Source organism: Chiloscyllium plagiosum, chromosome 7, assembly GCF_004010195.1.
Source record: "Chiloscyllium plagiosum isolate BGI_BamShark_2017 chromosome 7, ASM401019v2, whole genome shotgun sequence".
Lineage (NCBI taxonomy): Eukaryota > Metazoa > Chordata > Chondrichthyes > Orectolobiformes > Hemiscylliidae > Chiloscyllium > Chiloscyllium plagiosum.
In genome coordinates, this window is record NC_057716.1 from 31,617,046 (window position 1) to 31,632,319 (window position 15,274).

The 15,274-nt window shown below is 42.1% G+C and overlaps 1 protein-coding gene across 1 annotated transcript in view; it reads right to left on the minus strand.

Moving 5' to 3' along the window:
• LOC122551443 overlaps window positions 1–15,274 on the minus strand; it is a 268,783-nt gene that overhangs the window by 99,957 nt on the left and 153,552 nt on the right. The window contains exon 5 of the mRNA XM_043693364.1: window positions 8,118–8,182. Within this exon, the coding sequence (XP_043549299.1) occupies window positions 8,118–8,182 (65 nt within the window). The remainder of the gene's footprint in view (window positions 1–8,117; window positions 8,183–15,274) is intronic.

Below are 15,274 nucleotides of genomic sequence, written 5' to 3' on the forward strand. Positions count from 1 at the left end.
TTAAGGAGAAAGGATGAACGTTTTAGGTCTGCAATGAGGCTAAATTTCTTCTCTCAGTGAATGCTGAGCCTGTGGAATACATGACAGAAAGTGTTGAGGCCAAAACCTTTTGTGTTTTCAAGAAAGTTAAATATAGCTCTTGTAGCTAAAGGGTTTAAGGATATGTTGGGAGGGCAGGATTAGGGTATCAAGATCACCCATGTTCATGATGAAACAATCTTGAGGGATTAAATGAGTAATCCTGGTCCTTTCCTCTATATTTCTCCAATCTTCTATGTTTCCTCTAGTGCAGCTCTTGTATCTCTTGGAGCAGCTGTATAGCCTGAAGTAGCTGTATCTCCTGGTGAAGCTGTTACTGTTGGAGCAGCTGTATAGCCTGAAGTAGCTGTATCTCCTGGTGAAGCTGTTACTGTTGGAGCAGCTGTATAGCCTGAAGTAGCTGTATCTCCTGGTGAAGCTGTTACTTTTGGAGCAGCTGTATCTCCCTTTTGCAGCTGTATCTCTCTTTTCAGCTGTATCTCCTGGTGCTGTCAATTCTTCTGGAATAGATGTATTTTCTGGTGTAACTATTTCTCCTGGTGTAGCTGTTCCATCCAGTGTACAAAGTTAAAAATCACACAACACCAGGTTATAGTCCAACAGGTTTAATTGGATACACACTAGCTTTCGGAGCGACGCTCCTTCATCAGGTGATTGTGGAGGGCTCGATCGTAACACAGAATTTATAGCAAAAATTTGCAGTGTGATGTAACTGAAATTATACATTGAAGAATTGATTGTCAATCACCTGATGAAGGAGCGTCACTCCGAAAGCTAGTGTGCTTCCAATTAAACCTGTTGGACTATAACCTGGTGTTGTGTGATTTTTAACTTTGTACACCCCAGTCCAACACCGGCATCTCCAAATCCATTCAGTGCAGCTGTATCTCCTGGAGCAATTGTTTCACCCCATGCAGCTTTATCTCTTAGCGCAGTTATATTCCTCAGTGCAGATGTTCCTCCTGATGCAGCCATACCTCCTAGAGAAGCTGTTGGTTCAGCTGTAACTTCTGGAAAAGCTGCTTCTGCTACAGCAGCTATTGCTCCCTTTTGTAGCTGTTTCCCATTGCAGCTATTTCTTCTAGTACAGCTGTTTCTCCCATTGCAAATAGGGTTAGGGTTCAGATTATATCCTGGTGCACCTGTTTCTCCTGCTGTAGCTGTATCTCCTGGATCCACTATATTTCTTGGATCCACTATATCTCTTGCTACAGCTGAATCCTGCTTTTATCAACCACACACCTCTTGAATTTATTATAGATATTATATCCTTTTTGTTCTTTCTCCTTGTTTTCTCTTTAATGGGCATACAAATGACAAGATCCTCTTTGGTTGTTAGGTCCTAATGCACCCAAAAACTATCAGCTGGACTGCATTGGTCAAGTCGATTAGTTCATCGACCTACAGCGAGAAGCGTTCACATTCCTTCAATTCTTGCTTTCGTCGCTGAAAGATGTCCACAGACAAAGATCCCACTCATCTTGCTACAGTGTAAGCAGCAAAAGACATAATATTGTTTCTTTCTTGTTCTTAAAATTCTTTGAATAAAGAGTCAGTGACCACAGTCATTGCTCCTTTAATTACTTCGCCATCTCTGAATGATTTATTTCGTTTTGCCAGAAAGCGACAAAAGCAACATAATGCTTCAGTGCAGGCCTTACCTTTCATTGCTGGTTTAGAAGAAAATACTGACTGTTGAGCTGTCAAATGGCCTTCAGCTCATCAACTTTCTTTGTTGAAAGCAAGAGAGAACTATCATTAAATTTTCCATGCATCATTGTGAATTGCCATTCCAAATATCCCTTTTTACCTGTTGATATACTTTGGTGAGATATGAGGCAATTGCTGTTATCTTTTAACATTGTGAACAGAAGTTTATTTTCCCATTCCACATGCAAGTTGCATATTTTCAGTTTATTTTTGGATGATCCAGGTTCATCCCTCATCATTATCACTAGCCAGGGATGTATTTTTCACTAAGATAAAAAGCAGGTAGCACTAACTATTAGCCCACAGTCAAATACAAGCCTTGGTTAGAGATGTGTACTACAGTTGTTAAACAGCCAAGTGCACAGCTTATTTTAAAATTGGGAAAATTCAAGCATAAATTCTGCAGCCTATTGTGATTTTTAAATGCAGTTCTGGAAGCTGCTTTACCCTGCAGTTGCTTCACTTTGTGATTCATCATGTCTCTCTGCCTTTGGTCATACTGCAGGTAGGCCTCTGGCTCTGCACCTCTGGAACATGCTGCTTGCTTTCAAGTGCGGAGACACAGGAGGTCACCTCTGTGGTCAGTATTTCTTTCTGGGGCTCCTAGTCAGCTTCCGTCACTTGGGCGGAGCAGCAGTCCGCTTAACGTCTCTTCATCCTGCAAGAACCTCCGAGCTCCAAGCAAGGTTTCTGGAAACGGAAGTCAGGGAGCATCACAGCAATCAGTGTTAGAGGGAACACGAGCAATTTATTACAGAATGAGACTGAGATTGACTGTCAGCCATTCTGTGATCAACCAGTTGATTGCGACTTGTGGGGTGGAGATCTCTAGTGTAAAGTGATCAGATGTTTATAAACCTGAGAAAGCACAGTGATGGACACTAAAAGCTAAGATCAACACAGAAGTGATGCCAACATACTACCACTAGACATCCTGAAAGATACGTACCTCAGCAAGTGGAATTCCATGGTGCACCCCCCCCCCCACAAGAGACCATCTCATAGCTTATACCAGATCACCAATTCCATGTATTAGCACAGTCACAACACAGTGCCAACATACAAGCTCCTTTTGATTTCTTGAAATCTTCTGGCTGGTAGGTATCAAAGGTCTAGCAGTACTGTCAGTATTGCCAGGCCTTGATGTAGTCACAATTCATGTGATTGAAGTCACACCCACTCTGGTTGAACAGACCATAGACGACACAATTAATCAGTAAATATGACTCTGAAGCTAATGTGTTACATTTGGATCACAGTCAGTATGATCACTTGTAATCGACAACTGTGAGCAACTGCATGAGTTGCAAAAGATTCTTTTCAAGGAGACAGTGTTAAAGGAGTATCTGAGATTTGTTCATTTTGGCCAGGCAGAGGCAAACTTGGTACATCAAGACAAATCATTTTTAAGGGCAAACAAGTTCTAATATCAAAAGCACAACATCAAAATATCATGTTCCTGGGCACTGAGTGCACCCAGAAGGTGGGTGCATAACTCTGTGCTGGCCAGGGTGGTATCAGGATAATCAACAAATGTTTGTATCCCTTTCATTAATATATATTATTAACAGTTGCTGCAGGTCATTTAAAAAATTATTTCACAAATAGTGTTCGAGGAAACATATTGCTACCTATTTTTAAAAAGGATAAGAAATGAGAAACAAATTAAAAACCATCTCGGTTATGGCTATGAGGGGAGGTCTGTAAAATAATTTGATCACCTATCTCTGTTGTCCATGACACCTACCCAAATGCTGGGGTAAGTAATGTAGCTACAGTTCTGGAGGATTGCTTTCTCATTACAGAGAAATGCTGTGGTGGTTTAAACTGAGAGTCACCATGCCTCAGGTGAGGGCAATGTTGAGAAGGTGAAACCTTCATGGTAACCTCAGCAGGTAGAGGTATTGAACCCTCATTGTTCACGTTACTTTGTTACAGACCAGCCAAACATCCAACCAATCCCTCGTGCATGAGTTCCAATGTGGACATCTCTGATGTTCTCTGCCAGTAATACTAATGTCAGCCTCTACCATTGGTGTTGACATGCTGAGGAACTTGTCGGTTTACCATCCTGGTGAACCTTTCCCTCGTGAGGCCTTTAAGACTTGCTTCAGGGTTTGTACAAATCTCTCCACCAGGCTGTTTGTCGAAAGGTGATACCAAACTGATCTCACGTGTCTGACTTTGTGATATTCTGGGTATTCCCCGAACTTTTTTGCCACTGTGGACCACTATTACTCACAACTTGTTTGGGGTCCCCAAACGTGGCAAATATTTCATCATTCATTTGGTCTAACGTTGCTTCTGCTGATGCCAACTTCATAATCACCCACCTCAGGCCATTTGGAGTAGAGATCTACAACCACTAGTAACATCCATCCCTCTATTGATTTTGTGTTGATTGAGGCCATTCCTATGTGTGAAAGTGTGACAATGCGCACGATTCCACTTTCTCTACAATTTTGGAGCTAACCTTCAGCAACCAAAAGTAACTCCTGGCTATTTCTTTCGCTTACATCATGTTAGATTACCCTTGGTGCACTTGCTTCAGCACCTTTCCTCTTATCCGGGGAGGGATAACAACTATCATTCCCCAAATTAAACACCCATCTGATATGGACCACTCCCACCAACTGGACAGGTAAGGGCACACTTCAGGGTTGTTTCCATGACTGATCCTCCCACTCAGGATTAGGTCTACCACTTGACTCAAAACTGAGTTGTTCTGGGTAGCGTTCCCCACCTGACTCACTGACACCAGTAGCTTGTCTTCCTGAGAAATGAATGTAATTTTCAGGTCCTAGTTGGGAAATGAATGTAATTTTCAGGTCCTAGTTGGGAACATTTGTATCCGCACAGCCTTGAGAAGGTAAATACATTGTTGTGCTACCCTGCCTTTGTGTGAGTAGGCTGATGGTGGCAGTTCTCATCTCTGCAGGTGTCTGCTGCCATTGACAACATCATTGTATATGGGCTAGAAATTGTAGTTAATGTCCCAGAATGGATGCAGTGTCACAGTTGAATTGGTAGTCCTCTTCATCAAGGAAAAGTGGGAAGAGTCTGTCTTAGACAATTTTAGTTATTTCAAATGTAAAAGCAAATCAGGAACCATATCACGACATTTTGTCCTGCACAGTGTCAACTTGAAAGAATGACACGTTAGGGCAGAAAAGCTCCACAATTTGATAACAATGTTTCTCCACTCACCTAAAGTTATCCAAGTCATACAACTCATTCACAAGTTTTTAAAAGAGAATACCATCTGTTATTCCCAATCCATCTTGTCTTCACCCTGGAAGTTTGCTCATGTTCATCCTGTCCCACAGAAAGATGATACCACGTGATCTGCCAGTTACCACTTCACTGTCCTTTTCCTGGTAATTTCTGTAGTCATGGAAGCTGCTGGTATCTCTTAAATCCTCCATCATACAGAAAGCTCATGCTTAATCTATTATTGCCAGTTTTATTTTTGACATAACAGTTCCATTAGTGATGATCTTACTTCTGTTACACATCTCTGGAGCTCTGTTGTTATCAGTCTGGTGATTTGTTTGTCATTATCTTGGACATCCATAAATCCCCAATCCATCTGGCAGAGACCTAGTGGGTGAGCAATTAAATCACCAGTGTTACTTCCTCAAATCCTTATGCACTTGGAGATGACAATTCCTTATGTCAACTTGTTCAGTTGTCAAAGGCATCCCAAAAATGCCAAGTTGAAAGGTGAGGCACTGTTGGTTGGGTGATTTTAATACAAAAGTCGAGAGTGTGTTGCTGGGAAAGCACAGCAGGTTAGGCAGCATCTGAAAACAGGAGAATCGACAGTTCGGGCATAAACCCTCCATCTGGGGTTATGCCCAAAAAATTGATTCTTCTGCGCCTTGGATGCTGCCTGACATGCTGTGCTTTCCTAGCAACACACTCTCGACTCTGATCTCTAGCATCTGCAGTCCTCACTTCCTCTAAGGACAGGAAGAACAGAAGTGCTCCTCTGATCCTTTGGCTTACCTGCTGCAGACTAATCTCCCCTCCATTTCTGATTCATAAGATCCTGCTTTATGGTTTCAAGCACCTATGTGCATTTTCCTGGTACTGTTCCTGCAGCCTCACAACTAAAATGAACTTTGAACAAAAGTAATGCTTTATGGTTAATGCAAACCATGCAACTTTTTCCATAATTACTTTATGTTTATAACTTAGATGTTTGAGAGCATCTGGTTTGCTGGATTCAGCAGGAGTTTTTAGTGCTGGTTGCAGAGCTCGACATACAGATTGAGCTATGTAGCTTATTATGACTGAGTCAGGAGAGGTCATTTGGCTGCCACGTTCCAATTTCATTGGTTGGCTTCAACAAACATTTACGTCTTTTCAGCATGAAGATACACCTTTCTCCAAGTAAAATATAATCATTTAGTTCATCAGGAACAATAAGAAGCCAACTGTAAGGTTTTCCTGAGTCAAAGAAAGACCATTTTTATTATCTGCCAACTCCCAGAAAAATAACAACAATATAATGTCAAACAAATATGTTTACAGGTTAAAAAGTTGAAAAGGCTTTGTCACCAGTTCGAAAGGAAAATGAGAAAAATATACAGTTTCAAGTTCTAAGCGTGTCCTTGAGGCATGAGTGTTTTAACCTGAGACCACAGTTATTTCATTGCTGTCCAGTATCCTTGGCAGTGATGAATATTCCATTTGTCTTTTGAATTCTCAGTAGTTTGATGTTTCTTTTTAATCAGTTCTGCCACTGGGTACTTTTCTTTCTTGAGAGGCTAAAAGAGAGTGCTTTCTCCTGTTTGTTTCAGTCATAAATCCACCCCCAGTGCTCTGCCAAAAGTAGTTCTTTGAAACATAGGTTTATTTTTGTGAATTCCATCTATGGAAGTTATATTTATTTAGGTTTGCTAATTGTAGGTGAGGTTCCATGTCCAACATATGAAAATTTACACAAAGATGCCAATCAAATCTAGGAGATGATGATTTGGAGATGCCGGTGTTGGACTGGGGTGTACAAAGTTAAAAATCACACACCAGGTTATAGTCCAACAGGTTTAATTGGAAACACACTAGCTTTCGGAGCGACGCTCCTTCATCAGGTGATTGACAACCACCTGATGAAGGAGCGTCGCTCCGAAAGCTAGTGTGCTTCCAATTAAACCTGTTGGACTATAACCTGGTCTTGTGTGATTTTTAACTAGGAGATGATGATTTCTTCCCCCCAAACCGAGTTTGATAAAATGTTAGTTTCTGCTCAGACAGTTTTTTTATGCTGTGGTTAGCTGCTTACTGAGGTCATTTTAAGTCAATGTTTTTCCATTTATAAAAAAAAACATTTTAGTCTATGGAGTACCAAGTATTAAAATCAGATGATGGAATTTGAAAATCAGTCATCCCTCTTTTATCACTGTCATGACAAACTACAGGGACTTCAATGTATGAAACCAACCCAGGAACTGCCAATCAGGATAGAAACTGCAACTGGCAAATATCACTTGTGAATCCTTAATGAATTCCACAACAGTCCTTTGTGTAATATTTTGTGCAGCTGTTATCCATTTGAAGTAAATAAGTTTGAACCCAAGTAAATATTGTACGTGTGGGAATGCAATGCAATAAATGCTGTACTTGAAGTTCGCTGAGAGAGAAATCACATTAATGCTCAAATAAACTTTCAGCTTTAATGTACATTAAGTTTCAATGGTGTCCCAAGGGCAAGATGGGAATGTGAATACTTTCAGCTTTCATTGTTGGTCCCTTAATTTGAACCAATCAAAAGAGATTCTTCAAATTGTTCTCTATCTAAATTATTTTAAAGATATGGAAAAAAAATAGCACAAGACATAAAAAAACTCAATATGGAAATTGTGAAGGAGTTTGACAAATACTGAGACATCAGTAGTGTGGAGAAATGATGATGATGTATAATGATGCAATGACGATATTAGTGTCCCATGATTATGTAGCAAGAACTGGAAGTGAGAAGGCATTTTACCAGACAGGAAATAAAGAGTTTATACAGAAAGTACCCCAGAGTTCAGGAAGCAGTACTTGGTAGATGAATTAGAATTCAATCTGGTACACACAATAAAGCAGGGTTATCCTATAATAAGTTGAAGAAAAGTTTTCTAACTTGACGAGAATATTTACTTTGGCCCCCCACAGGGAGCCATAATTGTCATCAGAAATGTTCATGATATTATTGGTGCTAAAAGAAATACTCCCTCAGCATTCACTGCGGCTAGCGTAATAAACCAATGACTAACAAAATGTCAGAACATAAACTGTTCAGTTAAACTGTGACCATTTAGATAGGATGGGTGTATTCAGCGGATGTAAATGGAAACTTAAATTCTCTATTAATGACTCACTGGAGGAACGGACACCACCCAGACCCAGTCATCCATGTCTTCCTTCTGTTGCTCTGTTGCAGACACTGCAAGACACACAAAAAAAGTTGAAGAGACTTGTAGACAGATTCCAAAATTTGTGTCAATTACTAACTCCTTAGATATTGAATCAGACTATGTTCAAATGCAACAAGACCTGGACAATATCCAGGCCTGTGATGAAAAGTGGCAAGTAACATTTGTGCCACACAATGCCAGGCTATGACCATCACTGAAAACAGATAATCCAACCACTGCTCCTTGACATTTAATGGTGTTACCATCACTGAATCTCCCACTATCCACAACCTGGGGTCATCATTGACCACAAACTCAACTGGACTTACCATATAAACACAGTGGCTACAAAGTAAGTCAGAGGCTAAGAATACTGTGGTGAGTAATGCACCTCCTAACTCCCCAAAGCCTGTCCACCATCTACAAGGCAGAAGTCAAGGGTGCGATGGAACACTCCTCACCTGCCTAGATGGGAGCAGCTCCAATAACACTCAACACATCCAGGACAAAGCAGTCCATTCGATTGGCAGCACATCTACAAAAATCCATTCCCTCAATCATCAATGCTCAGTAGCAGCAGTGTGTATTATTCACAAGATGTACTTCAGAAATTTATCAAAGAGAGCATCTTTCAAACCCAAGACGAATTCCATCTAGAAGGAAATGAGCAGCAGATATGTGGGAACACCACTAGCTGTACATTCCCCACCAAGATACTTTCCATCCTGACTTGGAAATATATCATCACCCCTTCAGTGTCACTGCATGAAAATCCTGGAATTGTCTCCCTCAGAACATTGTGTAAACTACAGAATGCAGACTGCAGTAGTTTAAAAAAGCAGCTCACCGCCATCTTCTTCATGGAAACTAAGGATGGGCAATAAATTCTGGCCAGTCAGTGATGCCCACACCCCATGAGTGAATTTAAAAAACTGTGTAAGAAACAATCAATATCTGGATCATTGAGAATGTAACGCTCTAAAGCTTTTACATTTAGCTGCCCATTTCGTTTCATGAATTTTAGTATTGCGAAAACAGCAACTGTTGAAAATATTCATTTTCAAATACTCAGGAGATAAGGTAGCATCTGTGGAAAGAGAAAAGCAGTTAGAGTTTCAGAATGATGATATCTCATCAGCACTAGAAAGATCATTATTCGAAAACGTTTATATTTCAGGTTTCTATCGTCTTGTCTTTTTTTTTGTATTCACTCATGTGGCCATCACTAGCTGTCCAGCATTTATTTTCCATCCTTAGTTGCCCTTGAGGGGGGTGGTGGTGAGCTGCCTTTTTGAACCACTGCAGTTGACCTGCTGTAAGTTGACCCACAATGCCCTTAGAGAGGGAATTTCAGGATTTTGACTCAACAACAATGAAGGAATGATGAGATATTTCCCAATCAGGATGATGAATGGCTTCAAGGGAAACTTTCAGATGGTGGTCCTTCATATATCTTCTGTCCTTCTACATGGAAATGGTTCTGAGTTTGGAAGGTACTGTCTTTAGTGAAGTTCTGCATTACATCTCATTGATGGGACACACTTCTACTACTGAACATCAGTGGTGGCTGGAGTAGATGCTTGTGAATATGGTGCCAATCAAGTGGAGCGTTTTGTCCTGAATGGTGTCAAGCTTCTTGAGTGTTGTTGAAGCTTCCCCCATCCAGGCAAGTGGGGAATATTTCATCCTGACTTGTGCTTTGTATATGGTGGACAGGCTTTGGGGAGTCAGGATGTGAATTACTCACTTCAGTATTCCTAGCTTCTGAGCTATTTTTGTAGCCACTAGGATGTTGATAGTGGGGATTTCACCGATGGTAACACTATTGAATGTCAAGGGGCAATGGTTAGATTGTCTCTTATTGGAGATAGTCATTGCTTGGTATTTTTGTGGCCCAAATGTTACTTGCTACTTGTCAGCCCAAGCCTGACATTGTCAAGATCATGTTGCATTTGAACATGGACTACTTCAGTATCTGAGGAGATTCAAATAATTATGTTTAGGGGCGGCACGGTGGCACAGTGGTTGGCACTGCTGCCTCACAGTGCCAGAGACCCAGGTACAATTCCCACCTCAGGCGACTGTCTGTGTGGAGTTTGCACATATTCTCTGTGTCTGCATAGATTTCCTCCGGGTGCTCCGGTTTCCTCCCACAGTCCAAAAATGTGCAGGTTAGGTGAATTGGCCATGCTAAATTGCTCGTAGTGTTAGGTGTAGGGGTAAATATAGGGGAATGGATCTGGGTAGGTTGCTCTTCAGAGGGTCGAAGGGCCTGTTTCCACACTGTGAGTAATCATCTAAAAGAAAATGCTCAACATTGTGCAATCATTGGTATGCATCCCCACTTTTGATGTTATGATGGAGGGAAGATTATTGATGAAGCAGCTGAAAATGGTTGGACCTACTCTGAGGAGCTCCTGCAGAGAGGTCCTGGAGCTTAGATAACTGACCTACAACAACCACTGCCTTTTTCCTAGGTGCCAGGTATGATTCCAATGACTGAAGAGTGTGCCCCTGATACCCATTGATTCCAGTTTTGATGCCACACTCAACTGAATGCAGCCTCGATGCCAAGGGTTGTCACTCTCACCTCACCCCTGGAATTCTACTCTTTCGTCCATGTTTGAGCAAAGACTGTCCTGAGGTCAGGAGTTCAGTGGCCCTGACAGAACCCAAACTGTGTGTTAGTGAGCAGGTTAATGGTGAGCAGGTGCTGCTTGATAGCACTGTTGATGAGACCTTCCATCATTTTATTGATGATCTTTTATGGAGAGAAGGCTGATGGGGTAGTAATTGGCTTGTTTGGATTTGTCCTGCTTTTTATGTACAGGGCAATTCTCTGCATTGTTGGGTAGATGCCAGTATTGTAAATGTGCTGAAAGAGCTTGGTTGGCAACAGCAAGTTCTAGAGCACAAACCTTCAGTAGTCTTGCCGGAATGTTGTCATGGCCCATTGCCTTTGCAGTATCCAATGCCTCCAACTGTTTCTTGACATCACGTGGAGTGAATAGAATTGACTGAAGACTAGTATCTGTTGTGAGGAAGCCACTATATAAGGCCATGATGGATCATCCATTTGGTACTTCTGGCTGAAGATTGCTGTACATGCGTCAGCCTTATCTTTTGCACTGATGTGTTGTACTCTTCCATCATTGAGGATGGGGTTATTTATGGAGCCTTCTCCTTCAGTAAGTTGTTTAACTTTCCATCACCATTTATGATTGGATATGGCAGAACTGCAGAGCTTAGATCTGATCCCATCGGTTGTGGGATCATTTAGCTCTGTCTATCACTTGCTGCTTTATGCTATGTGGCACGCAAGTAGTCCTGTTTTGTAGTTTCACTAAATTGACACCTCATTTTAGTTATGCCTGGTGCTACTCCTGGCTTGTCCACCTGCATTCTGCATTGAACCACGGTTGATCCTGATTGGTGATAGTGGTTAAGTGGAGGACTTGCCAGGACATGAGGTTGTAGATTGTGCTGGAGTACAATTCTGCTGCTGTTGATGGCCCACAGTGCCTCATGGATGCCTAGTTTTGAGTTGCTAGATCCAATTTAACATGTTGACAATGCCACATAACATGATGGAGAGTATTCTCAAAGCTACAATGGGACTTCATCTCCACAAGGACTGTGCAGTGGTCACTCTTAACAATATCATTATTGACTGATGCATCTGCAGCCACAGATTGGTAAGGATGAGGCCAAGTATGGGCTTTCCTCTTGTTGGTTTCCTCACCAACTGGCTGCAGACTCAGTCTCGCAGATATGTCCTTTAAGACCCAACCAGCTCAATCAGTCGTGTTGCCACTGAACCACTCTTGCTGGTAGAGATTGAAATCTCCTACCCAGAGTACATTTTGTGCATTTGTTATCCTCAGTGCTTCTTCCAAGCGTTGTTCAACATGGAGGAGTACTGATTCATCAGCCTTGGGAGGATGGTACATTATAATCTGAGGAGTTGCAAATAGTGCTGAACATTGTGCAATCATTGGCAAGTAACCCCACTTTTGACCTTATGATGGAGGGAAGATCATTGATGAAGCAGCTGAAAATGGTTAGACATAGGACACTACCCTGAGGAGCTCATGTTTAACGTGAAGCCATTGGATGGGTAGTCAATGTTGAGGACTCCCCAGGGCAATTCCATCTTGATTATAAACCACTGTGCTGCCACCTCTGCTGGGAACAAGACAAATCCAGGATGGCAATAGTGGTGGCTGGGACATTGTCTGTAAGGTATGTTTCTGTGACTATAATTATATCAGACTGTTGCTTGATTAATCCATGAGACAACTCTTTTCATTTTGTCACTAACTCCCAGTATTATTAAGGAGGAATTTGCAAGGTTGACAGGGCTGTTTCTGTCATCCTTTCTGGTGCCCAGGTCAATGCCAGGTGGTCCATCAGGTTTCCTTTTTTTTGTAAAGACTTTGTAGTGATTGATACAACTGAGAGGCTTGCTATGCCATGTGAGAGGCAGTTGACAGTCAACCGCATAGTTGTGAATCTGGAGTCACATGTCACACACTCCTCATATCAACATACCTTACTCTTCCACCTATTTCTCTCTCTCAAGATATCCCATCTGAATGCCCAATATTTACAAACAACATTATCGTGAGCCACCTTGCACTCATCTCTTCCAGTCACTCTCTACAACTATTGCCATTTCATCATCTCCATGCGTTCCTCTTCTCATAACAGCTGTCTGCTTTATTCCATTGCAGAAGAGAGGTCATAACTGTAGGGAAAGGCAAGGGCTGGGGCTGGTCCTACATTCTAACCACCTCAAAGAGATGGCATTGGAAATTGGCAAGATGGCACAATCAAAGGGCATAGGTGATAGAAGGAAGGCGGTCCCATACAGACATGGTGACAGAATAAGATATCACATTGCCATTTGGCAGATAAGTCACTTGTGCTGAACTGCGGACATATATCTGAAATGTCACCATCTGCCCAATGTCACTTTGAACCTCTTCCATATGTCTTTTATCTCTGACAGACCCTTCAAAAGTGGCAGAGGAGCTGAGCAGTCCTCGGAATAGGTGGCACACTCCCAGGAAACACCATTACGAGACTAGCACATGTTCCTTCATCACACCTCAGGGCGACTCCAGTATAGTTAAGTAGGATTTAAGCAGCAGTCGGTGCTGGAGACAGAGACAGCAGTGGGCAGCAGGTCAGGCAGCATCCAAGGAGCAGGAGAATCGACGTTTCGGGCATGGGGCTCATGCCTTCCTTGAAGAAGCTCTCTTCCTCCCTCTACAAGGATTTCAGTGAGTCCCTCTCTCACTGCACACCCCAGGTCATCTCCTCTGCCCAGAAGCTCTTCAGCCACGTTCTCAAACAGACTCGCTACCACAGCCACATCTCCTTCCTCAGCACCTGCCTACAGAACCGACTGACGCCACACGGACTCCGGACTACGTTCAGACCAGCAAAATTTGGATTCCTGAAGAAGGGCTCATGCCCGAAATGTCGATTCTCCTGCTCCTTGGATGCTGCCTGACCTGCTGCGCTTTTCCAGCAACACATTTTCAGCTCTGATCTCCAGCATCTGCAATCCTCACTTTCTCACAGCAGTGGGCAGGCAGGCTCTGTCAGCTTGCTCTTCAAGCCCTATTTGCTGACTGCAGATGATGAACTTCTAGGTCACTCAAAAAAAAGGAAGTCTTTGAAGCAGCATTGGGATATTTGTGTGGTTATATTCCAGAGACATGTACATCCTTGGAAAGGGAGCAGAGGAGTTCATCGCTACAAGGCCTGAGGCCCAATATATGATGTACTCTGTGCCCAACTGCACTGGCACCAACCTATTTCGAGGCCAGTAACAGCAGCCTAAGAATTACTAAAGATAATATTTGCTGACAATATGCAATGTTTTTAATGACATTCCTTTGTCCTCCATTTATAAGGCAGGTGGTAATCCATTAATTAAATTTTTTTCAAAATACACTAATGAGAACACTTTAGTTATTTGCTTCCAAGGTGATGTTCTTGATGCTCAAGGTCACAGATTGAATGCACAGTCACTGTTCAATTTTGAACAAGTGAGAACAAATGTTGGCCCAGATTCCTATTCATTCTATACAGTGATGTGATGATTGTAGAGGTCAAACAGTAGAGTTCAGCTTTGACAAAGGGTCAGTTAGACTCGAAACGTCAGCTCTTTTCTCTCCTTACAGATGCTGCCAGACCTGCTGACATTTTCCAGCATTTTCTCTCTTGGTTTCAGATTCCAGCATCCGCAGTAATTTGCTCTTATTTAGTAGAGTTCATATTGGTCTATGATTAACAAACAATGGTTGAAATAAATAACTGAAGTAAGATGTGGTCTTGAAAATTATTCAACGTAGCGTATACAATGGAGGTCCTGCATGGTGGATCAGAGAAAGTAGAAATGGATATGTAAAATCTATACCAGGGAGAGCTGGAGAAAAGCTGCAGTTCGGTGGGTTTATGGACTCTGCATGTTTCAGTTAGTTGTAGAGATTTTTAAAAATATGCTTAACCCTTGTTTCTCTATGATGACTTAGGTCTAGAAATGTAATGGTGTTGTACTGCTTATACGGGGTTGAAGAGTCAGCAAAGCATCCCACAGAGTGATCAGCCTGCAGTCACATTCTGAGCTGGAAGGTCACAGTCCACATTATTGGCATGAGCAATGAGAGAGCCATTTAGGGCTCAGATCTGATCTAAGATCTCTATATGAAAATAAGGAACCCAATAGTAGACTACCCACTTACCAATCTGGTTTATTTTGACCCATATTCAGCTGATGCCAGGAGAATGGCAGCTGACAGAAGTTAAATTCAGAAGAAATCAACGAATACAGAATAAAAGATTATCCTCAGTATCGGCGGCCAGGAACCTACTGGGTTGTCTTTAAAAACCCATTGGGTTCATTGGTGCCTGTCAGGGAAGGAAATCTGTCATCCTTTCCAAGTCTGATCTACATGGTTGACTCTTAAGTGCACACTGAAATGGCCCAGCAAGTCCCTCAGCTTTACGAAAGTGATACAGAAAGTCAGAAGGAATAAAACCAGATGAACTGCTTGGCATCAGTTTAAGAACTGGAAATGACAAATAAACATCCAGCCCAGTTGAGCCTG